At 36.1% G+C, this 26658-nt stretch overlaps 2 protein-coding genes across 2 annotated transcripts in view; both read right to left on the bottom strand.

Annotated features, from left to right (window-relative positions):
• The window catches only part of col11a1b (collagen, type XI, alpha 1b), an 80535-nt gene extending 72676 nt beyond the window's left edge, over positions 1–7859 (bottom strand). The window contains exons 1-2 of the mRNA XM_065276094.1: positions 7479–7859; positions 408–572 (exon numbers count right to left, since the gene is read on the bottom strand). Coding sequence (XP_065132166.1) covers positions 408–572; positions 7479–7593 — 280 coding nt within the window. The 5' untranslated portion in view covers positions 7594–7859. The remainder of the gene's footprint in view (positions 1–407; positions 573–7478) is intronic.
• Positions 7860–20229: 12370 nt separating this feature from the next.
• Positions 20230–22975, bottom strand: amy2a (amylase alpha 2A). The gene is made up of 10 exons (XM_065276092.2): positions 22765–22975; positions 22519–22665; positions 22215–22412; positions 21856–22086; positions 21625–21758; positions 21432–21554; positions 21024–21123; positions 20831–20952; positions 20591–20716; positions 20230–20473 (listed from the first exon to the last, which is right to left on the bottom strand). Exons 1-10 carry the CDS (start codon positions 22930–22932, stop codon positions 20284–20286), a joined length of 1539 nt encoding a protein of 512 aa, XP_065132164.1. The 5' UTR covers positions 22933–22975; the 3' UTR covers positions 20230–20283.
• Between the last annotated feature and the right edge of the window lie 3683 nt (positions 22976–26658).

Here is a 26658-nt window from a genome sequence, read left to right as displayed (position 1 = left end):
CAAAGCTGAAACTTTCCAAAGACTTGGCAGTATTGGCCATTAGCGTCAGTTTTTCTCACTTACTAACATTTCAGTAAGCATTAGGCTGGTCGAAACAGTAGCCAATGCAAAGAAAACAGTATCAAGAGAGCGTTTTGTTTCTCTTCATGGACTCTTTCCTGAAACAACAAATGTGGATTAATTTCCTTCATCAAGGTCTGGGCATCAGACTTCAAGCAACAGTCCAGATGAGTTGGAAGGAGATGGTTTAACAACATTATGCAGTTCCTGACAGATGCATTTTAAGGGAATTAAGGAAAGACTTAAAATGTGACATTCTCACAACATTCAGGCCTTATCGATGCTAAAAAGCTGCTTTATATAAGTAGTGATGAGAGCACATGATTAATTCATTAATGTTTAGTCACCTGGGAAAAGCTGTTTGGTTGGGGTACTAAGTTGAGCCCGTTTGTCCACTCGGTAAGCAACATCTGGTTTGGATCCTCTCCGGATGGTGCAGAAGCCTTGCGTTTTCTTTATTCCTTCTGGTGAACTTTTAAAGTCTAAAACCTTGAGCACATCTACTGGTTCAGCTGAAAAGTAAACACAAAAAAGACATTATGATTATGTAATTTTACACGTGAGCAAATCAGAGGCAAATCAGAGGCAACACAATGATTAAAAAATCAATTTTTCAGTTATTTCTTTAATTTATCAAACTTAAAGGGGACATTTCACAAGACTTTTTTAAGATGTTAAATAAACCTTTGGTGTCCCCAGAGTACGCATGTGAAGTTTTAGCTCAAAACACCTCACAGTTAATTTATCATAGCATGTTAAAATTGCCACTTTGTAGGTGTGAGCAAAAATGTGCCATGTTTGGGTGTGTCCTTTTAAATGCAAATGAGCTGATCTCTGCACTAAATGGCAGTGTCGTGGTTGGATAGTGCAGATTAAGGGGCGGTATTATCCCCTTCTGACATCACAAGGGGAGCCAAATTTCAATTACTTTTTTCTCACATGCTTGCAGAGAATGCTTTACCAAAGCTTAGTTACTGGGTTGTTGTTTTTTTCACATTTTCTAGGTTGATAAAAGCAATGGGAACACACTTATAGCACTTAAACACGGAAAAAGTCAAAGTCACCCTTTAAAGGGGTGATGAATTAAAGGTCACATTCTTTTTCATCCCATTTTTCAAACCCTAGTTAGAGTGTACTGTTGCTATTTTAGCATAAATAATACCTGCAAAATGATGAAGCTCAAAGTTCAGTGCCAGGCGATATATTTTCTTTAACATAATTCGCCTTTCAAAGCCTACAGCGAACGGCCGGTTTGGACCTCAGCCCTCTACTTCCTGCTTTAATGATGTCACTAGAACAGGTTTTTTACTAAACTCCGCCCACAGGAATACGTCAGTCGGCAGCTAAGCTAACAGCAAGCTAAGCTGCTAACGAATCACAACACACCAAACAAACAGAACACGTTACGCATTTCTGAAGGAGGGACTTCATAGAACAAGGAAGACATCAACTCGTTTTTAGGAAAGTGAGATTAGTAAATTGTGTGAAAAAACAGTGTTTTTGTACACATGAAACATGAACACATGTTATATTGTGCACTGTAAACACAATCAAAGCTTCAAAAACACAGAAAGAACAGGACCTTTAAGATATTTTTCATGATCATTTGACATACAAAAAGTCAATGTCTTATAAAAATATCCTGACATTTTCAGAACTCAAGACATTCAAAAAGCTTTTATTGAAAAAGTGCTGCAAAACCCTTCATGTCAGGGTTCATGTCAAGTGAATTAAACAATGAATATTTTGGGCTTATTAAACTTCATTACTACTTCATTAGGTGCAGTAGTCCAACTCTGTGGCAACACATTAACTTTGCTTTTCATATTCATAGTAAATTTAAATATAGTGGCATGTCAATCATCTCAAACCCACTGGTTCTTGTATGTCTTGTATTGTTCTTGTTATGCATGTGAAACATGCATAAACAACTAGCCAGAATACATGCGAGAACTATTGGGATTTCACATTATCAATATGATGGCATATTTAAATGTATCACTCAAAAATGTTGTATACATGGTAATTTCACTTTTTGGAGGTTCACCACTATGTCTTGCATTGAATCATTTAACCCAAATATCTATATCATACTCTTTGGGCATAGACAGTGCAGATACTGAATGTGTGCAGGTGCAGCTATTCTTTTGGCAGGAACTAAAGCACAAACCAATGGCATTTGAATGTGAGCTGGGAAGAATGTACAATCAAGAACAAGCTGAACAAGCGAGAGAGAGAGAATCAGTCAACTCTTTCGTAAACTAAATAAATGAGCTGGTATCTCATCTATGAATGAAATGAATGAGGGGAAGTCTCTCTAGCAAGTACAGAAAACCAATGCAATGCAAAGACCCCCCTGATTGTTTTGTTGACAGACTGATTATTATTTGTATTACCATAGTTTCACAACAAATATCACAGTTAAACAGTGGTAAGTTAAGTCATGCACTTTCCTAATCTTATATTTGATAAGTTTTACATGTTAGAAAAGTTACACAGAGAAAAATCTAAATTAATCTAAAACTTTTTCTTATTATAGATTAGTTATGACATAATATTTTATTATGACCTTTGTCACTCAAAATTATAAATAATAGAAATATACAAACAAAAAACTGTCGCTATTTAAAACATCAGTACAATAATATGTTGTTGACTAGCGGCAGTTTCAATGTCGAACGTCTCTCTTCCACGCACCGGTACAGTTGTGTCATTAAAGCAACATCATGCAATAATACGTATCAGATTATATCTCCAAAATAATTCTGTGTGTGCATTACAGTACCTGTACAGAGTGTAATGCTTGCGATTAATCAGGTATGACTTAAAGGGCACCTATCGCCCGATTCATGATTTTACATTCCCTTTGGTGTGTACAGTAAGTGTGTGTTAGTACATGTTAACGATACTGTATGCAAAAGGTACAAACCCCAAAGTAAATGATGCCGCGAGTTATTATTTCCAAAGTAAACCTTTTTTTTTTTTGACTACAAAAAGCACACAGATTGTAGGCAACAGTTTACTTCCTGGGCCTGTTGACGTAGACAAGACCGACATTATCATAATTCCTCCCACTTGGACCCACAGCCTGTAAGTTAACTCCTGTCAGCATTGCATTGTGAGCAAATCATTCAAACATGGTAAAGAGCGTCACATTTCCAGCTGATGTCTGGAAAACAGATTACAGATTAGCTGGCCAATCAGGGACACAGAGCTTTTCAGATTGGTGAGTTTTGTACAAAACAGAGTGTTTGAGGAAGGCAGGATATCTGGAGCTACATCGGTATGTGGAAAATAATGTGTTTAAACTATGTGAACACATTATATTACACCAAATAACATTGTTTTTTAGCAATGAAATAGGTGCCCTTTAACATAACAAAGCTATTAAACAATTACAGTAAATATCCAGATGTTTGCTTTTCACATTTCCTTTAAAATACCATTGTGTTGTTATTAAATTTTATTACAGTATAACTTTAAAACTGGGAGCGACTTGACAACATGCTGTTAACCTCTGTCTTCTCTCTCATGCAATAAGGCCTGTAGGCTACTTGTATTTACCTTGAGTGATAACCTCAGTTAGACTGTATGAGGTTAACAGATTTTACTATCTTTAAGTCTGAACGTGCACAAATAAAATAAAATCTTTCCTTTTGCTTATATGTCATTTTGTGAAAACACCAACGCAGGCTGATGGTTTTATCCTACAGTCCATAATTCCCTGCAGTTGTGTGTCTGCTGTACAATAACGCAAATTTACTTTTATGTGAGTTCTGGGCAGCACAACAGTAAAGATGTAAAGTATCCAGCAGAGATCATTGGCCCCACTTCACATGGACTCATACACAAATCCAAACATTCCAGGAGTTAAGAGTCACTTGGTGCCGGTCATTGCTCCTCTACAGATATGGCGGTTCAACAAGACGCAGGTTTTACAAGCAACTCAACTCCACTCAGCTCCCTTTAGTTAATATGTCAGGCACTGTACTCCATCATGTTGCAGCTACCAATGTTCTATGAAAGAAATGTTCTGCTTTTGCTCACCCATGACCCATTTCTAATGATCCTTATCAAGCCTAAGCTAATTCTTAAACAGGTTTGGAGATTTACAGTATGATGAATATGCCAATTTCATGGCTGGTACTGTAAAGTGGACTGTAATGTCACACTGATTTATCACTCTACTTGAGCCTTTAAGGCTTTGTCTTTGATGCTGTTTGAAAAGGAAAAGTTATGCCCTCACTCCAGACTGATAAATGAGAAGATACACAAGGTCCAGGAGATAAGAGTTACAAAGTATCAGCTGGGCTCCGTCCATCCATCACTGTCTAAGCTATCATACATCTGTACACAGTGTCTGTCCTTGTGACGCAGCTGTTTGTCATCACCACCATGATTGTGAAGAAGATTAAGGATGCTGAACACTGGGAACTGAAACTTCCTGCTACAAACTGGTCATTGAATCTCGGGAGAAACCAGCAACAGAGCCTCAACAGATGACTAGCACATAAATACTCTTCCTCTGACTACCCCCATAACCAGAGACTACAAAAACTTTAGCATCAGTTCAACTGAACATATCTGTCTTCTAGTCAGCAGACAGGAAGTATCCTTTTCAAAGTCTTAAAAACAATAAACCAAACATCCAAGAATGACTTGCAGCTAAGACTCATTACTCTCAACACACTTGGATTTCTCAAGTTTTTAATACGGTTTTAGCTTCATTTTCCACCTTGTCTTACTCTACTAACTAAGCCTGGGAAAGCACTTTAGAATTATACAGACGTTTTTTTATTTAACTTTTCAAAGATCAGCCCTATAACAGGATGCAATGTAGGGCAATAAACAAGCAAGTACATTATAAAATACGCTAAATAAAGAGCTACATTTGTTAACAGACGATGGGGAAACTCCACACAGCCATTTGGTCATCTTTCTAACAAAAGAAAAAAGTTTTACATTCTGAAAGCCCCTTCAAATTCATCCTACAATTAAAAGCCAAATATGAAAATGTATGGAAGTACACTTGACAGATTTTTTGGTCATTATTGTCTTTAGCCATATGGTAGGAGCATGCCGGAAGTGCTGATTCGGTAGTTCCTGTTCAACATATGTGGCCAGGGTGGGTGGTGTTCTTTTAGGGTTAGTGAGCATGCAAAACACATTATGGTGTCTGCATGGCACACCTTTCTGAAAAGCTAAGCCAATGAAACAAAGCATAAATTTGCTACTGTATTTAACCTAAAAACTAAGATGCAGATGTTGTTAACCAGCATATGGTTATTATAGTAAGATATTTTTCTGTAGTGTAATTTCGGTATCTTAAGTTTTATTAAAGAAATGTGAAATATTTTGCTGAAACAGCTAGACTTTTTTGATAACATTAAAACAGCTGCATGCAATAAAGCTCACTGTGTCTACATCCATGTGCATGTGAGCTTAATGATGCGGTGAGGTCTTAATGTAGCTTTGTAAAAACAGTCTCTGAAGAGTTTCCATTCAGTGTAACCCCCACTGGCAAAACAAAGAGCAACTCTCTGCCTTATCATTCTAACTAAGATCAAGCAAAAAAAGATATCAGTAAAACGCATCCAAACCCGTAAAGCAGAAGGTAACAGACTGTAACTTTTATGAGCCTCTTCCAAAATCCGGTGCTACTGTTTTTTTCTATTCAAAACTCTAAACTGAATGTCTCTTTGTGCTCGTCAGAATGCCTCTCAGCATTGCTGCATACCTAAAGGCCTCATATATTCCAGATGTGGAATTGGCAGACACGGGACCCCCCTCTCACAGAAGCTCAAAAAATCAGTCAGTATCCCAAATCCATAAAGCGGGAAATAAGCACATATTGTTCCTAGTCCACCTTAACATCATTAAAGGTGCTTTATTACTATTTGAAAAACTATTTGATTTTGATTTCCCGTTTTCCTGCTATTCTCCCTGTGGGAGATGTGACAAAAGATGCTTTTACAACCAGGGTGCACTTATCCGCTGAGTAATTCAGCCTCTGGTCAAATATTGAAATGGCCAAATGCTGAAGACGCACTACTAAAGCACAAATCAGTAACAAAATCTAAACTATCAAATAAAAATAATAATAAACATAGCAAAATCAATAGTGCTCTATTAATTGCAATAAATGACAATCGTGTTGTCCATATTTTGTTATTAATCCCAAACTGCAAAAAAAAGATCCTGTCCTTGTGTATCATTTCACGTGACCATGTACCACCAACCATTATTGGTTGAATCATTGGATTTTCCAGCAGGCGTGGCCAATATCTCACACAAAAGAGATATCCAAAATAGTTTCCAGTTAAAAAAAAGAAAAATATGAAACTGAAAAAACTGATTCACTGTTTAAAAACCTTGCCCCTGTTTGGAATATACTGTAACAAATCCACGGCACAAATTGTTTAGCTTGCTTTTGCTTATTTAGTTGTTGGAAACTAAAACTAACATCTGTAAAAATGCTTTTTGTAATTAGGCAGAACAACATGATTGTTTTAACCGGTTATATAAAACACTACCTGTTTCTTAGTCAGTGGCAGATGACTAAACCTATATATGGTGGAAGGAAACCAACAAAGTATGGACCACATAAAGATGGATTATTTGAAAAGACACTAAAAGTGGCCTTTAGTATGGACTGGGATAGTGTGAAAATGGTATTGCTCTCTCTCACTGAGCAATAAAAATTCCTAATCTAACTGTGCACACTGGAGTGCCTTACTGGTGCTTGCGGGTAGTGCAGTTTTTAAGATTAGCACAATGATGCCCCACCAGCAGGTCACATATTGTATAACAGTTAGGCTACTAACTTAATATGCAGAAGTTGACGGTAACTGTGATGAACTATTGCAATGGTGAATCACTGCATAATTTGGGATTTTAACTCAAACTAGATTGCATCAGTAAACATAAAAAAAAATGTATGGTAATGTGATGATGTAACATAAAAAATTTAAAATTGTAACTGAACAAAAGCTAACAAATAGTCAAAAACAGTTATATAAATTTGTGAATCTGTGAGCAAAACGGTATATCTGATAATAAATAAATCCAATAAATTATAATAAACTTTTATTAACACCAAATGTTGGAAATGTGCTGGCAGAATATTTAGGCTGATTGATGTCCCCTCACTAAACACTTACTGTGTAAGAGTCTGTGTCCCAAAACCTGGTGGACTGCCTCCCTAAACCAAATTTATAATTTAGAAAAGTGCTAGAAAATGCTATCTAGGTAGGCAGCTCAGTGGGTTTTGAGACGCAGCCAATTGATTCAACTCATTAATATTTTGGCACAGAAATGCCCTCTATTATTTTAAGTTCCCCTCTAATTCAATGTAGACAATATAAGGTGTACTGGCATCACACTAAAAGTTTGTCGTCTCTTGAATACGTTTTTCTTACCTGCTCTCACATGTGCTGCCTGTAGGATTACTGTTAGACTGATGATAGCAGTGATAACGGAGTTCCTGAGACACTTTTTCGTTTTCCATCGTGTGGACCACCTTTCCTTATCCATGACCGTCGCCCTCAAATGCGTAAATTAAACGGGCGTCTAATAAAAAAATCGTTCCAGACTAATGTTTTTTATGTTTTCTGAACTGCCATGAGCGTAAAAAATCAATAGGTTTCTCCGTGAACAAACTCCTGACTCCCTCCGCCCAACAGACAGACTGAAGGTAAACGGGCTCTCATGAAAAAAAGGAAACCCGTTTGTTCCCCGAAGAGCTCAAGTCTTCTGGAGGGTTGGACATGTGGACAAAATGTGACCTGCGAGGAAAAAGAAATTAACACAGGAAAGTCGGTATATAGCCCTAAGACACACCCCTTTTTTGATGCTTGCTTCAAAAGTTTTAAATTTGTCCCTTAAACTCAGATCTACTGTAGGTGTACCTTCTCGTCGGGATCGTGCATTTTCGAGATGGGGATGGACACCGGTTTACTGGAGGAGAGGGTCACATCATGCCCTGGATTATCATCCTGGCTTGCCTATTGATAAGGACTATATGCACAACTTTTTGATTTATTGATGGTGATGATTATTATTGCACTGAAATTCTGTCTTTTACTGTCTAGTCCCTTATCAGTTACTTACATTTACTAGGTAATGACTAGGTAATTTATTTAGCATCCATTTTTTTTTTTTTAACAAAAACTTGCTTATGTGGCTGTTAAGATACTGAATAGCTTAATCAAAACTGTGATGGCAGTTGCAGGTACATTAGAGTTTTACTCAGGTGCAAATGTGCAAACTTGTTAATACGTTCTTGCCTGTGTGAAGTGTTAGCCTAAAGTGGCAGATTTTAAATTCCTCAAAATGTGGTAAAAGATACCTACTATCAGCATGAATGAGAGCTGCGGATTAGACTTCAAGCTGGAATTCCTTCCAGAGACCCAGAAAGTTTTTAAAAGTGTCTTCTTTTGGGATTTCTTTGTGGAAGATTTCTTTTTTTTTAAGTCACTGAATGCTTTAATTGATGAACAGGTGGCATCCATATAATTCTGCAGCCAATTTAAAGCTTCTCCACATGTAAATTATAGAGGAATGATTGACAGTATAATAATTGTGATCGAAATTCAGAACACATTTTCTAACGTCATGTGTTAGCCCTGAACAACTGCACATTCATTTTTGGAATGCAAAGAGAAACAATAAAAGCAAGTGATAAAAGAAATGGATTCGTTGTGTATCTTTCTTCAAAATGCTGTAAATTACAAGCTATTTAATTACAGATGAGACAGGGGTGTTATGCATGCGAGAAATACATTACCAAGTTTCCAACACTAAATTACATTGTCACAAGAGGTTGTGTGTGGGGAAAATGACATATTTTGACTAAACTGGAATTAAATGGAAAAGAGCCACGCATTTTCAAGTTAAACATTGAGCACAATATACTTAAACAACTGCTTGTAAAGCAGCTGGAGGTTCAAAGCAACACTTTATGCATTCATCTGGTTTTCAAATGGTTAATCTACAAAGTACCAAGCCTTCACTAATTAAAGTTTGCAAAGAGTGTGAACCTTTTGCCTAGTTGTTTCTACTTTCCCCCCAAAGTTTTTTTCTCAGAAGAAATACAACACAACCACAAACATATGCCGACCCTTTGCTGGAGCAAGCAAAAACATTGTAAAGCACACAAAGCAAAAGCTGCTACAAATGTCTATACAGTTTCTTTTTTTTACAAATAACTTATAATTTTCAGCATCCACATGTTTATATTTTGTTTTTACAAACTTTCTATAAATGAAGCAGTCAATGCACATCCATCTGTTTTATAAAGCCTTTCAATTTGTTCGGCTATTTAACTTATAGTTCAGATTAAACCTAAAAAGCAGGCTCTCATGCCAAACATTTTCTGTTTTCTCTTCAAAGCCATACATTTATACTGTAGGTTGGCTCCAGAAGTTTTTAGACATGAGTCAATTTTTTACTCTTGTCCCAGAATGGACATTATATTCTGGTTTTGGTCTGCTTTGCTGCCATAGGCTACATGTCATTTAGATCTTGACCTCAAAGCTTCTGTTTTCCAAATTATCATTACAACTTGACTTTTGAGGCTTTGTCGTTGACTTCTGTCTTGGCTTGATGATAGACTTAGAGGTTTGAAACAAAACCAGAGTTTCACTCTGTTGCTCCTCTGCTGGTGGTAGCATTATGGCATCTTGAGGATATTTAAGTTTAAGTGCTATAATTGGGTCCCCAGTGCTTTTATCAACCTAGAAAATATGATAAAGAACAACCCAGTAACTTAGTTTTGGTAAACCATTCTCTGCAAGCATGTAAAAAAAATTGGTCATTGAAATTTGGCTCCCCTTGTGATGTCAAAATGGGGTCTTATTATAATAATGCCATCCATTAAGCTGCACTATCCAACCACGACAGTGCCGTTAATTGCAAATGTCAGCTCATTTTGCACATTTTTGCTCAAACATACATAATAGAAATTTTAACGTTTAATAATAAACTATAGTAATTTGGGCTAAAACTTCACATACATGTATGTATTCTGGGGACACCAAAGATTTAGTTTAGATTTTAAAAAAGTCTTGTGAAATGTCCCTTTTAAAGGGCACCAATTATGTCTATTTTTATAAGATGTAATATAAGTCTCTGTTGTGCCCAGAATGCGTCTGTGAGTCCTCAGTTCAAAAAACTATTTGATTTTGATTTCAGTTTTCCTGCTATTCTCCCTATGGGAGATGTCATGGATAATGACAAGGCAGCAAAATATGACAAAAGATGTAGCAGAATAACAGCCCTGGCGTCCCTTTGCGCTTTAACAGCTAGGGTGCACTTATCCTCAGAGCAATCCAGCCTTTGGTTAAATACTGAAATGTCCAAATGCTGGAGATTCACTTTTAAAGCTCCTATTCGGGTGGCAGTAAAACATGCTGTTTCGTGTGTGCACCTTTAAATGCAAGTTTGCTACTGCTCCTCACTCCCTTACCAAAACAAACAGTGAGCGCTTTCAATAAAAATAGATCTGATTCCTGTAAATACAGTCTGAGACAATAGTAACTCACTACTGAGATATGACGGCCAGCGAACCACTCGCCAAGAGCAGAAACTATAGTAATGCAGGACAGTCAGTGGGGCGTGGGCGGGGCTTTGTCAGTGTGACATCACATTTACAAGAGAATCAAAACAGCATGTCTAATGAGACAAAAAAGTAAAAAAAATCTTTGGGTAAATTGTAGGGTGGTTGTGATCACACACTGCCAACACACATTTTTGTCCTGGCACCTCGTAAAAGTAGATTTTGCATAAAATGTCCTTTAAAGGTGATCAAAATGGTTAATGCAGTAAGACTAACTGTTATCTGATATCAGCCTCAAACTGTTGCAGTGACGCAGGCAGAACTTACAGTAAAACCATGCGGTAGGTTATGGATGAGTGGCTTAACCACAAGACCCTGGAATGTGCTTTAGTCTGAGGATGTTTTTATTGGCTGAAGAGCAACATTATCTGCACACAGCAGCTTAAAGGGGACTTTTCACAAGACTTTTTTAAAAGTTAAAATAAATCTTTGGTGTCCCCAGAGTTTGTATGTGAAGTTTTAGCTCAAAATATCGTACAGATAATTTATTATAACATGTTAAAATTGCCCCTTTGAAGGTGTGAGCAAAAATGTGCCATGTTTGGTTGTGTCCTTTTAAATGCAAATGAGCTGATCTCATCACTAAATGGCAGTGCCGTGGTTGGATGGTGCAGATTAAGGGGCGGTATTATCCCCTTCTGACATCACAAGGGGAGTCAAATTTCAATTACCTATTTTTTCACATGCTTGCAGAGAATGCTTTACCAAAGCTAAGTTACTGTTTTTTTCAGTAACTTAGCTTTGGTAAAGATCAGATTTTCATGATATGAACCATTTAATACAATCCCATATTATATAAAAAAAGTGTTTTTTTTCCATACATTTAACAACTCTAAAATGTATTTTTCAACAAGAGGACAAATCTGTGAATGTCTATTAAGCCTCCATCAAAAACTGTTACTTTAAAGATTTGTAGAAAATAAATCTTGGAAACTAAATCACATCATGAATTCATTACAACCTTGCTCTGAAACATAAAGATTGTTGTATTTGTTGTTTAAATATTTGTTACTGCCTTATAGTTTTCTCACATGTAGAAACTAATAGTTTAATTCAAAATAAGAAACTATAGAAAATCAATGTTATCATATTCGTCTAGGAGGGAGTAGCCCTGTGATTTAATGGATTTTCTGAGCTTTTATCTAGTCCTTCATTATTCAGTGTTCTTTCAGCATTTTGTTTTGACTATATTGCCTTTGAAAAACGTTCAGCAGTACTGCTTTTTTTAATTTGTAGCACTATAGTGTACAAACAACTGTACCATAAATCTTACATGTTGAAGCGATGAGAAACGAAAGGCATGACGAAATGTTCAATAGTAAAACTTTTAGTATAAATCAATGTGATTTGTGTAATTACGGCCATGTGTTCGCAGTGAGTCTCCACATTATTTACAGCAGTCTATGTTCCCAGGGCTATTAATTTGGAAATGATCACACACACACACACACACACGTTTAAATAGCTTTGACTACAATGGTGTCAAGCCACTGACATCTATGACTACAGCAGATAGATCGTTCTACATCTATTAGCATTGGCCACGTCCATCTATTTTCATAGGAGCAGAAAGACAGTAAAGCCACTGGTTGAGGTGAATGAAGGTTCACATTTGGGAAGTTCTCTGCAATTGAGTAAGAAGACCACAAATGTGTCTTGAGCCTAAATAAAACCACAGTTTACAATATCTTCATTTGGTTTTGATTTTATCTGTTTGGTTTGCTAATTAATATAAAAACATGCTGCTTAAAAATTGCAGTGAAAGGAGTGGAAATGGTTGAAACAAAAACAAAGTCAAATCTTTGGCAATAAAATTAAAGAACCAAGTAAACACCCTTAGACAGACTAGGGCTACTATTTAACATCACATGATCAACTTCAGGGTCAGTTAGACTAAACAGGAATGTCCAAGAATGAGCATCGTCCAATGTTACAGTACCGTAAATAATCCATTCCCTCGGAAATGAACTGTAGTGTACTGCACATATAAAGATTTTACCATTGAACAATTGTAACATTTCGAATGTTCTTATCATTATTTCTAAAACGTAAAATACATTAAAAAAAGACTTGCTTAAATGAAGTTTATTTAACTAAGTTAGGGAGTAGCATGGTCATGTAATCCAACCAATCAGTGCACAGACGTCTCTATGGCCGTCCCTAAGCTCTGTCCTTGCAGCATCCCTACTCCACCCCATCTCAGCTGGAATACAGTATCTAGGATGCCAGTTAAGGATAGGGGAGTACTAATATTCCAATCTCGGATCCCTCCCCTCGGACGGCAAGCTAAATATGCTTACTTTCATATTTGATTGATGTTGATGCAAACTTGTGAAAATATATGTGTGCTCCAAATATCCTTTACACATTCCTTGAATCTTCATGTAAATGGTTTTTAAAAACACAGCATATATTAGGTACTATAATTTTTTGTGTGAGCCATCATTGTTTCACTGCTATCTGATCAAGTAAAATCTGTTTACACTTATCTAATACATGTAGGAATGTGAAAAAGATGCCTGTGTGATCTGTGTCAAACACCAATACAAAAACTGAAAGATGTCACTTTCTCTCTCTACCAGAGAACATCAATTAAAAACATATTGCTTTGATTTTCTTTCCAATTATTGCTGTAAACCCAAGACGTAGAGCAAAGAAGCGGCTCTGGCCAAGGATTTGGAAAAACACATGCACTAGATTAGCAGCACCGCAATCATATCGCTTTTAGTGGAGGAAAACTTAAGGAACATTGACTGGTCATCTGGGAAATGAGAATGTCTATCAGCAAAAAAAAAAAAAAAATCCAATCACTAAGGAATGTTTGATATTTGTTTCCGTGACAGTGATCTGAAGAAAACACTTATGGCATTTCACAAACAAAACTGGATTGATTTTAACCTATGAGAGAAGCTCCAGGATCTAATCAGATAATAGATGTTGTGACTGAGACAAATGATGCAGCTGCGGCTGAGAAAAGCACACATCAACCTGTGTAGATCTCCAAATACTCGTGTGATGGAGGTGCTCCTCTGTCGTGTCCGTAAACAGAACAGGAGATCTTTTGGAATCCTGCCTGATTCATCAACTCCCCCCTTCTTTATTCTAATGCATCTGCTCCCAGTGGCGTGTTGGAAGAGTTGGAAAAAAATCACACAGGTTTTCCGATGGTCTTTATACACATACCAAAGCGGTCAAAGCTATAGTTCTATTTTGAATTCCCGGTGATCCACACAGCAATTCCATCAACACTTTAATTGTCACATATTTTGCTTTAGGGCAGAAAATTTGTTTCTGTTCGGTGGCCCTATCACATCGACCAGTAGAAAATACAGGTATCAGAAACAAAAAGTCAAAGAGAATGACTGAGATAATGTGACCAACCACACGTACAAAGCAAGCTCATTTTTTCATCTGCACACAGATGCCAACAATTTGCTGACATGTGTAAGATAAGACAAAGCTCGGATAAAACAAATGCTATAGATTTAAAAACGTTGACAGGGAGCAGAAGCTTATGTAGAATATCTGAAAGCTGTTAAAAGTAGGGAAGCAAATTCCTTCATGTGAAATCAGATTTTCCCATACGGAGAGTCATTGTTTCCATAGACACCAGTTTTTTACCTTTAGATGATACTGTTGTTGGAATAACTTATTGCAGAAATGAAGGTAAAGTTGTCACTAGAGAAGTACGGTTTGAAAGGGCCTAATATTCATTTTAGGTACATACATGTACTTTTGATGTGACCATGTGTATCTTTGAAGTACCAATATGTACCTCTGAGGTACTTATATGCATCCATTGGGTACAAAAGTGTATTTTTGAAAGGGTACTGCTCCAGTGACTGCCCTAGATTTCTTTATTTCTGAGATATTTGTTTCCAATAAATTTCAGAGGTTAAACAGACAGTCAGATGTTTACATGACATAAGAACGTTTGTATGAAGCCAAGCCTTTGCAAGTAAAAATATTAACCGTAAGTTTGTGATTTAGAAGACAAACAGCGCAAATAAACTACCTAAAGGGTTATTCTTCGCATGGACAGAGAGCTTTTCAGAAAATGCTTTCAAGTAGATCTGATAAATGTCCTGCGTTTTCTGCTTCACATGCTTTTTCTAAAGCCTACAATCAAAGCACTGTAATTGGTGGCATGATGTCACAGAGTAGCCAACATTCGGTTAGTAGCATGAAACCGCAAAACCATATTGCAGTCTTGTGGCTTTGTCAAGCTCGCTTCAAATGTATGCCACACTTGTTTAATGACTGTCTTGGACGGAAGGTTGTACTTATATAGTATCAAAATCTCTGCGACGGGCTAAAAAATGGCAACGAGTCAATGAATGCCTCGACAAAGATGTGGTTGGTTCAGTTTTGAAGTCTTAAATATGCCTGAGAACCCTGCAGTCATGAAAAGGCAAAATGTCAGGGGGTGTGTGTGGTTCAGTGTGTCAGCGAAGACATGCAAATGGATCTAACGAATCTGTGGACACATTACAGCCATGCCCTCTGGTGCCAAGCTAAAGAGTGCTTGGCAAACATTGAGAAACACCACCCAAGGACCTGGCAAGTCCTAAAGTTTGTTGAGTTAACAAAATGTAGTGACCATTTCCAGATGAGTCAGTGGGGAAATGAGTTTGGCAAACAAACGTTTTTTTTCCTAATCCTCCTGGAGAAAGATAACAGAATCTTGCATCGTCTGATGTAAAAACAACAAAGCATTATAATTCTTGAAAAGCAGTCCAAGGAATTCTGTTTACCTTTTGCTGTATCACATTTTATTGTGTGGAGTGTCCCCTAGTGGAACGAATTGGTACAGTGATCACTAAAAAGCCCCCCATGAGATATTTTCAACTACAGTGTTTTAAATGCTCCTTGCATCATCAATGTATTGTCTCTCTTATCCTTTTCTTCAGTAGGAGCTTTAGTAAGTTTTATGCTTTTATGTGTGGCTTGGAATCCCTGTCTGACCGCAAAGCCAAGACAAGCGCTTTAGCCAACTGTACCTCCTTCTCACATCCCCGTGTCTCCTAATTCTATTCTGCAAGAGCTGCCATCAAATTTTTATGGCCTCGTTTCAAAGTTAACTTCCTGGATCTTGAAGCTTCGTCTTTCTGTTTCTCACTTTTTCACACCAACAAGCAGACAGAAGCACACACTCGCACAAAGGTTGTGGCTGTGAATACGACATATGTTATCTAGAATGAGCATATGGTGGCAGTCCCATGCCTCTGACTGACCCTGACCTCAAACTGACATTCACCTTTAAGAAGTGGAATGAATTTCTGTCATCACTTCATCAAAACTTGGTCCAAAGTAAACACTTACATTTTGTGGTTGTTCTTTTTACAATGCAATTATATCGAGACCAGAAAACTAAGGCAATGTAGTATGATAGAACAGATTTTAAAATAGAGAGATCTGGCTTGTGCTTCAAGAGAGTTCAGGCCAATAGCAACTATGGATGTGTGAAGGAATGATTCGTTCACAATTCAAACTGAACAAATTCACAAGCCAACTCACAGACCACCAAAAATAAATTCATAGATGTTTGAAACGACGTGACATAAATAATGACATTGCTGGGTTGAATTGGTCTTTTAATGTAGGTCCAAGGCCAACATTTCAATGTTATAATTAGTAAATTATACAGTTTACTAGCAACATGTTTCATGGATCTTTCAGTGAACCAGTCCTTTTTTTAGATCAAAAAGAAGCTAATAGGAAAGGAGAAGAGAAAAAGATACAAATTAAAAAGAAATTAAAACTTTTTTAAACTGAAGGCCAGTGAAAAATGTATTTATATGAAAATCTAACCATGCTGTCTATAGAGCAGATAAATGGAAAAGTATGTCATGTTGTCTGCACCAAGCAATTCTCTTTTTTTGGTAACAGAATGGAGCAGATTGAACTCTGGTGCCACTAATTCAGAACCTCTCTTGGCTACTGTTATGGCAGCGTCCTTTAGCAGAACGGAGCCAGATGAACACAGAAAGTTGGATCAAAAAAGGCAAAATTTTGAGCATACTGTGAACTGTATCCATGATCAAAACAAATAAAAATCCAGGCACCGAATCATCTGGTCAGCTTCTGTTCTCACCCTTTCCACTCGAGACGAAACAAAATATTTCTTTACAATTTTAACTGGGTTTACACATTTTGGAGGCTCACTTTTAACTTAGTCTAAGTTAAAAACTCTTTCAGTAGGTTAGTTAGGACATATTATGCCACAGACATCATATTGACCTAAATTCCTGAGAAGCAATATGAAAATATTTACAACAAAATATTAAAGAGGAGACATGAAAGTTTACAGCCTTCAATTTTTTAGGCATTTATGACAACAGAGGTTTTATTGGCCTGCAACAAAATGGACAAAGGGTCCAGGAGGATGGTAACATTTGTAGCCTATTAAAAGAAGATGCGTTGCTTGTATTGCGGTTAACCTTCTTTTTTTATTATAGTCATGACTCAGTTACAATTTCAATAGGCTAACAGTAGTTGTGCCAGCTAAAAAATATAATATCATATTAATATAATCACTGTGTTTGAAAGCTATCAAAGTAGAAAGATTAGGAAAACTGACAACACCCTTTAAAGCTTTTAACAATCACAGTCGATATTCAGTAAATATTTTGTAAAGTTATTACCTCTTTAGTTCAAAATGTATATTGTCCACAATCTGTTAGTATAATAAACTGTTTAAAAGGACACTTCACAAGACTTTTTTAAGATGTCAAATAAGTATTTGCTCCCCAGAGTACATATGTGAAGTTTTAGCTCAAAATACCACATAGTTATTTATTTATAAAATGTTAAAATTGCCACTTTATAGGTGTGAGCAAAAAGTGCTGTTTTGGGTGTGTCCTGTTAAATGCAAATGAGTTGATCTCCGCACTTAATGACAGTTTGTGGTTGGATAGTGCAGATTAAGGGGCGGTATTATCCCCTTCTGACATCACAAAGGGAGCTAAATTTCAGTTACCTATTTTTTCACATGCTTGCAGAGAATGGTTTACCAAAAATAAGTAACTGGGTTGTTCTGTTTCACATTTTTTTTAGGTTGAAAGAAGCACTGGGGACACAATTATAGCACTTAAACATGGAAAAAGTCAGATTTTCGTGATATGTCCCCTTTAAAGGTCCACTATGTAGACTTTTAGCAGCATCAAGGGGTGAGATTGTGAATTGCAACCAACATGTCAGTTCACAACTTGTCCTTCCTTTCAAAGTGCTGGTGAAGCTACGGTAGCTGCCACAGGACAAACATACCATCGTCTGAGACAAATGTGACAAAACACGTTCCATAGAGCAGTTTGTCCGTTTAGAAACATGGTAGCGCCAAATGGCGAATTACATGTAAGGAAACCCATTGTGTATGATAAAAACTCATTCTAAGGAAATAAAAACATACAGTTCATTATGATCCCCTCTGATAATATCGTTATGTATATTATATTGAACTTCTGTCAAAAAAATCCTTTAATCCCCACAGATATAGTTTTGACATGATCATTTTCTCTGGTACAACTTTTACAGACTAATCCAATTTAAGTGTAACATACTTAAAAATCTTGAATTAACAGTAAAGGGGAATCTTTAAAAAAAAGAGTCTTGAGTTAGATAACAATAAGTACTTTATATTTCATCATCGAGGGCAATAGTGAACACATTCTTAGACAGGAGAAGAGAGACGGGGGAAACAGAACGACTTGTCTTTCGGCTTGCGCCCATGAGAAAGAAGTTTCCCGCTGACTACGGTGAAACGGGATCATAAAATTGATTCCATCTGTACTTCTGTGGATAACTTTCCATCCTCCAGCACATACTTTAGCCCCTCTCTTAGTATCTTCCCCTCATTTACATTTACAGCAGAATACCTGCCAAAAAATCTATATCAATTCAGAAAATATGCCTTTTTTCCCTAAAAACTATTACCATCCTAAAATGTTTTCCAAGGTTATGTTTTTTTTGGGGCGGATCTCTGAATATTCTCTTCATCCTGCAATGCCAGATAACATTATCAAAAAGATCATATGCACTAAACTAACAGTTCTGCTGGACTTTTATAATAGATCACAATATGCCCTGTTTATAAATAATTGTCAATTCCGCACTATACTAAAGCAATGCAACATTGTCAACTGGGAATTTCAACAGACTCCAGACTAATGTGCTTTGTATTGTATTTATCAAGCAGTTTTGGGTTAACATCAGAGAAACAACAGCTCACTGAACTCATTTTGTAAAGATCAATGATAATTCCATCATCTCAAAACAAATACTTGATTGCTCGTCTAAAACACACACAGATGTCAAATGAATCAGTATTTACACAAGTGTGTATCATCACTATCCAGACACTAATCATTGTTCATTAACTTACTTATTGTAGACTTGCATTGATCTGTTGAAGTCATATCCAGACTGATTTAAATGTTTAAAGTTGCACAATTAGAGGCCAATGCGGATTAGTCTGGTTATATTCTCAGGAAACTGGATTTGTCATGCTGCCTCTAAAATAGTCTTGCTGTCTCATGGTGGTGCTGGTGCGCTTCCATACATTTCATTGTAAATATAAATCAGTATGGGCTAAATAAAAAAACAGTGTTTGATAATAACTTTTATAACAAAAATTAATGTTAACAGTAAGAATCTATATCAATTTAGTATATAATGTAGTGCTGGGCATAGATTAATCTAGATTAAAAGTAATTTTTTGCATAACATATGAGTACTGTGTGTAATGATTATGTATATATAAATACACACACAAACACACACACGCACACGCATTCACACACAAACACAGACACACACACACACACACACACACACACACACACACACACACACACACACACACACACACACACACACACACACACACACACACACACACACACACACACACACACACACACACACACACATTCATGTATGTATTAAAGAAACATTTACATGTGTATATTTATTTATTTATATATTATATATAAATAAAAAAGATATATAAGTAAAACATTAATGGTATGTATGTGTGTTTAAATATACATAACATTTACACACAGCACAAACTTATATATTATGCAAAAATACTTTTATTTTGTATGAGATTAAACTAGATTAATCTATGCCCAGCCCTGATATAATGTCATTGCTATAAATAATATAAGGCAATGTATTTATGATTTATTAAAGTAATTTATTCATTATTAAGTGCACTTAGAAATAAAGTCTTGCATTCTACATAACTCCTTAGATAAAACTTAGATGTAAATAAATCAACAAATGTGGCCTAAATAAAGCAGGTAGTGTTTTTATTTTGTGCCATGCCATCTCTTGACTGTCTGGCACATGTTAGAATTCTGGACTTTATAATTTATTAAAATATGTAGAAAATATGTAAATCAAATTATAAAGAAAACTAAAATTTTACATTTTGCTGACAGCTAAACAACTTTGATTACAGTGACTTTTCGAAACAAATCAACTGTTTACTGTAAAAAAACTGATAGAATAGTGTTTAACAACAGTGTTTACATTGAAGCCTGAAACACCCATGTTTTATAATGCATGATTTTTTTTATTTATGGTAAATTTCTATGTCTAACTTTTTACAGTTTTGAATCAGCATGGAATGCAATAAATGGATCCTCCTCCATGTGACTGATTTTAAAGTAAGCCCGTCCATCTCCTCCAACCTGGATTTGTTTCCCAGTGCATCTGCTTCCCTCCTTCTGACCAGAGATGACATCACAGTAGGTGCCTGCTGGCATGCCAGTGTTCAGGGTCGCATCCAGATCCCTAAAGTACAGAGTGAATGTTACACATCATGCTATGTTTTAACAGCGTTGAACTATTATGATTTTTTTTTTTGCAATGCAATTCAAACTAACATTTTCTCTCACACAAAGCTCTTACCAACTATCGTTGTTTATGACGATGAACCCACGACTTCCACGGCTGAAAGCAATCTGATTATTGTTGTTGTCCCACCAGTTAGACAATGGCTGTCCATTAACAACATTACGGAAGATCACCATGTTTCTGTGGAGAAAATTTCTCAAGTCTAACTATACAGTGATAAATGATAATAAATGGTGGATTATGTAAGTACATGCGTGCATAAACCATCTTCACAATGAAAGTGTTGGGACTCACTTGATTTGTCGCCACCTGTGTTCACAAACCCAGTTATCTCCACAAGTAGAGTCTGGATTGATGGGAACTGGCTTGGTGGCTCCATTACTGTAGCTGGGAGGTCCAATCCAGTCATTTTTGTCCTGGGATAAGAATGTACACAATGTTACTTCTTTGGATCTGATTTCAAAAGAGAATTTAGCACATCCTTTACCTGTCCATTAACAATGTGGCGATCCCAGCGGTAGCTGGACATCACTCTTGTAACTCCATATGGGTGAGCCAACATCAGGCCTACAGCCATTTTGTAAAGTCTAAACCAAACAAACACAATTTTTTAACCACACCTGTGACAAACCAATTTAAGTATTTTTGTGATATATACTGTATTCTACATAAAATCATTGTATTGTACATAATGTAAAGAACATTCTTGTAACCTTGATATCTTTAATATTGACTGAGTAAGATCATGTCAAAAGTTTCAAATGAACTTAAATTAATGAGCAAAATCAAGCTTTGATGCTCCTAATCCCATTTACAGTAGATTGAGACATACAGACTCAGATATATTTAGGTGAAAGCAAACACATTCAGTTTATTATGGATGTTTATACTGTACCTGGAATCCCAGAACGTGACGATAGATGCACCACCTGCTCCATGTCCTCTCTGGTTATCATGGTTGTCAATAAATACCAGGGCTTTATCAGAAGGCATCATACCCCAACCCTCACCCCAGTTCCTGGTATACAAAAATAGTTACATATTTCAAACTTTCTATGTCTGATTTCTGTAATTAATAAAAATCTTACCTGAGATAGGACAGTTTTTGATTATTCCATTTGCGAATCACATTGCCCAGGTTTGCGCCATATTTAAACTCGGTGACCCTACCAATTCCATAATACTGATTTGATGTGATGGGCTCCCCGCCAAGATCAATAACCTAATAGACAAAAAACATTTTAACTCAATACTAAAGACTTTGCCACCTTTATATTGGTGTTATTCTATTAGCTGACATGTAATATGAATGAAATTACCTCTTGGAAGATGAAAGGTTTGGAGCCAGAGGGAAACCATTTAGTGTTGAGATTCTTTAGTCTTCCATAAACAGCAGAAAGATCACCGGGCCACATGTGCTTGCAGGCGTCCACTCTGAATCCAGCAACACCCATATCAATCAGCTTGTTCATATAGTCAGACACTTTACTGCGCACGTAGTCCTTTTCCAAAGCCAGATCCAGAAGACCAACCAGACGACAATTTCTGACCTGGCATGGATTTGGTTATGGAATGTTATGAAACACGTATTTGGAAAAACAAGACACAAAGAAACTAAATGACAGAGCTAAAGTTTAAGAAAACAGTCTGATATAAAAACACCGCAAATTTTTCATACCTGTTCGACATCCTGGTAGTTCTCAATGTTTCCACTGCCAGTATAGCATTTGCCGTTATTGAAGTCCCAGTTTGAGAATGGAACTGAAGGGAAATCCTGTTTGTTGGCATTGAAATATGAACCACAGCTGGAGTGTGAACCCTCTCCACCACCGGCTCCACACATGTGATTGATGACTGCATCCACATAGATGTTCACCTTTAAAAACAAATATTCCAACTGTCAATTCTACAAGTAAACAATCAAGTTCACAGCAAGTTTGGTATATCTGGAGTTCTTTTGTTGCCATATATGCCATATTTACCCCAACATTGTTGCATCTAGTGATCATATCTCTCAGCTCATTTTCATTTCCTGATCTAGAACACAGATTATAGCCGATTGGCTGATATCTCTGCCACCAAGGATGCCACGGGTTTGTAACAACAATGCTCTCACTTGGAGGGGAGATCTTTAAGGAGAAAGACAATATTTCATTATTACTATCAATTCATGGAACGCTTACAAAACTTCAAAGTTTCAAAATAATGATATACTATTAGATGCTCACCTGAACTCCACCAAAGCCATTTGGTGCAAGGTATCGCTCACATTCTGCAGCAATATCAGCCCAGCGCCACTCAAACAGGTGGACAATGGAGGTTCTTCCATTTTTAGTGTTAGGGTTGAACTGAGCAAAGCTCAGCCCAAGCAGGGCTGCCAAGATCAGAAGCTTCATCTCTCCTTGGCTCCAAAAAAAAAATCAGCTACAGTGTAAATATCCCGTTGTTCAGGTATATATACAGAGAAACTGTTTTCTATATCCAATCATCAGAAAGTCTCTGAAAGAGTTACATATGAACTGATAAGCACACGTGTAATGTTCTCACAGGCCTTACATAAATCTCTTAACATTATGTAAGCACATGACAGAAATGAGTTATGATTTGCTTTACAATATAATACTAGTATTGATAAACATCAGTGAATTGGAAAAGGTTCAATGTTGAAACATTGTTTCATTTGTATTTAAAGTTATTTTATTAGGGTTATATTAAGGTTATTTTTTTTTCGATTGCATGCATTTGTGAGGGTGTTATTGTATGTACTCTTAAAACTTTAAAATTATGAATGAAATATTTCAAGAGCAAATAAATCATTGACTTTCAGGAAGTATTGCATTATAGTGTGAAATGATATCACTGTAAAAAAATTCCGTAGAAATTGCAGCTGGGTTGCCGGTAATTTACCGTAGATTTAAATGTATGTTTTTTACTGGCAACATTTTGTTCAAAGTTAAATGATCATTAAACATTTACAAGTCTTTGTCTTTACAGAGTAAAACTAAAAAAACAGCATCAAGCAAAACATTCTGGGAAACAAAATCTGAAGCAAAAAACAGAAAAAGGTTGATGATGATTTCTGGTTCCCAGAATGCTTTGCGTGAGGCTGTTATTGTATAGTTTTATTCTGTAAAGATAAAGACTTGTTAATATTTAAAATTTATTTAACTTTGAACAAACTCTTGCCAGTAAATAACATAAATCTAAATCTACGGTAAATTACCGGCAACCCAGCTGCAATAACATTGTAATTTCTACGGATTTTTTTTACAGTGTACTGTAGCACATTCTAGAATTTACCAAAGAACCACCAGTGCACATCCTCTATGGTTATCGTGATTGTCAACAAACGGCAGAGCTTTATCAGAAAATTTTTTACTCTAACTTTAACCTTGGCCCCTGGGATATTATGCACTTGTTCATTTTGGCTTGCTACAACTAATAAACAAATAAACTGTTGCCAGATAGTAGTAGTAAACTAATGCTTTCCTTGTTGGGGTAGGAGCATTTTTTCTCGGTTCTAGCTTGTTTGTTTTTTTACCGTTTTCATTGTACCCCACATATCCTTCTCCAGGGAGATGTCTAAAAGATATATATATAATAATATATAATATATTTTCACTAACATTTGATAGCAAGTGTGATAATGATGAGTTTTCCTTTAACTTAAAAACAAGTATTTCAGGAATGTTATGATAAATAGCAATGTATTTTTACTTTATTTTGTCTATTTTTCAAATAAATACAGAACAAGGGTACAGATATCAAATAACAGAAAAAAAGAAAAACAAAATATGCACATATAGACCATTTCAAAAGATGTAAACAACACTGGTCCAGAAGCACTTCCTGTTTCCGTTTTTTAACTAGATAAACGTTGGGATAAAATAAACCAACAGAACATATAAACCTGAATTAACTGAAGTTAAACAAACATCTTAAAGATAATAATATATGTGAAATAAAAAAATTACTGTCACAAACTGTAACAGGAAGTGTTTCTGGACCAGTGTTGTTTACATCATTTGAACTGGTCTATACAATACTTATGTACTTACTCATGCTTAGATAAGGGACATATTCATGTGTATAAAATACATAGCAACATATATAGACAAGTGTTAAGATTTTGATCGAATATTGCAATACAAAGTTATAAGGGTCACAGATCTAGTCAAATCAAATCAAATCACTTTAATTGTCACATCATCATAGCACATGTGCCTTGGTGAGTGAAATTCTTGGGAGCGTGCTCCAGAAATTGCAGAATTAGTTAACATATAACCAAACAGAAAACAGGTAAAAAATGTGCAATATGCACATTTAACAGGTAAAGATGTGCAATAGGTGCCAGGCACAACACAAGTGCTTTTTGCTCCAGCCCAACGCAGTTTTCACTTTTATTTCCTACACCACATTGTTTAAGTAACAAATGCATTTTGTTGTATATATATTTCACATATATAAAGGGTTAAAATGTAAAAGATTGTTATATCTCTTAGACATGAATGAGGACAGATTACTGGACTTTAGAAGGCATAAAGCTGAGATCAACTGGCAGAAGAGCTCCTTTACCCGTAGCCTGGTAGGTAAGCTGATTTTTTTGCTTTTATAAAGTGTAAATATTGCCTTTATTTTGAAATGTTATTTTGAAATGCTAACCCATATTTATTGTATGATGACTTTGTACCTCTGGATATGTGAGATGAGAACCATTTTTAAGAAAAAGGCTTATTAAAACACTCACAGTGCTTTCCCAGGTGCTGTTCAGCTCTCGATACATTTTTTAATTCTTTTTGTTTGTTACAAATAAAGTATTTTTAGAGTGCAAACCTTTTTTTGAATATTTGTAAATTATTCTTTTTGAGATTACAGTGATCATGTATCAATACGTTTTCAGCATTTAAAACCCTGTTCGTTTTTACTTATTACTCCATGACTAAATAAACGACTTTTAAAGAGACCCAAAACTTTTATTACAAAATACAATAAAAATCAAAGCAAATATTTTTAAAATCAATCTAAAACTGGTGGTTTTCTTCCTCTGCTTAGTTTTTCCGCTTATACATTCATGAAATAGGGATTCCACCATGGCATGAACGCAACTGCTATTAACAGAGAATGTTACGCCCAAAACACACCCTTTGCTCATTAAGAGAATAGAGACAACTCTTTAAGACCATGCGCTGGGCACGCTTACCATTTTTCTTGTCATTAAACTAGAAAAAATGGATTCGGACACGCCCTAAGTACACTGGTGCCATGCGCTTAGAAAGTTAAAACAGGGCTATGTTTCCATAGTGGATAAATCATTGCTGGAAAAACAGCTAAAACCAGCCTACTGTTAGATGGTTGGCTGGTTTTATTTGATCTTCCAGTCAAATTATATCTGGTTTAGCTGATGTAGCAGGGTGATTTTAAAAGGGTTTTGGGCACTTTATTCTGGTCGAGCTTTCAAAGCTGGACAATCATCTGACCCACCAACTAAAACCAGCCTGATCCTGCTGGAAGCTTGGCCAGCTTCGCTAAGCTGGTTGGCTTCTTAGCTGGTTTAAACTGGTTAAGTGGCCCAACTTCTTTAAAACTAGTCTGCTTCACTGGCTAAAACCAGGCTGGGAGACCAGCTAAAGCCAGCCAATCATCTTAGGCTGGGTTTAGCTTTTTTTGGAAGGGATTGGAAAGAGCAGTCTGGAAATATGGCCTTTCATCCAAATTCTAAATCGTAGGCTACACCTTAATTGTAGTAAAAATTGGGCTTATGGTATGTTAGGTTTGTCTGTATTTGAGCTACACACTGTAAAAAATACTTTGCTGCCTTAAATTTTTTTTGTTGAATTAACTCGGATTTACAAGTCATTTCAACTTACTATTATTTATCTTGACTAGAGATGAGTTGTTATAACTACAGGTGAGTTGTTATAACTTATAAAATTAAGTTGACTTTTCTCAACTATATTTTATAAGTTGTGACAACTCATCTCTGTTGACATGACTTGTAAATTTGAATTGATATAACAAAAAAATTTAAGGCAGCAAAGTATTTTTTACAGTGCAGGTAATCTTGGGTTGAAATAACCCCAGCATTTTTAGAAGTGTTGAATAGCATGCAATCAAAGTAATTT

The sequence above is a fragment of the Paramisgurnus dabryanus genome, chromosome 6 (assembly GCF_030506205.2).
Source record: "Paramisgurnus dabryanus chromosome 6, PD_genome_1.1, whole genome shotgun sequence".
Lineage (NCBI taxonomy): Eukaryota > Metazoa > Chordata > Actinopteri > Cypriniformes > Cobitidae > Paramisgurnus > Paramisgurnus dabryanus.
Note: the sequence above shows the minus strand (reverse complement) of the source record. Positions and strands in the feature narration are given on the sequence as shown.

What these genes read in the sequence shown, in the direction of transcription:
- amy2a (XM_065276092.2), bottom strand. Translation starts at nt 22,932, where the DNA reads ATGAAGCTTCTGATCTTGGCAGCCCTGCTTGGGCTGAGCTTTGCTCAG. An exon ending in CTAGATGCAACAATGTTGGG is followed by an intron (nt 22,413 to 22,518) that starts GTAAATATGGCA and finishes TTGTTTTTAAAG; the next exon opens with GTGAACATCTATGTGGATGC. An exon ending in GTCACGTTCTGGGATTCCAG is followed by an intron (nt 21,124 to 21,431) that starts GTACAGTATAAA and finishes TGTTTGGTTTAG; the next exon opens with ACTTTACAAAATGGCTGTAG.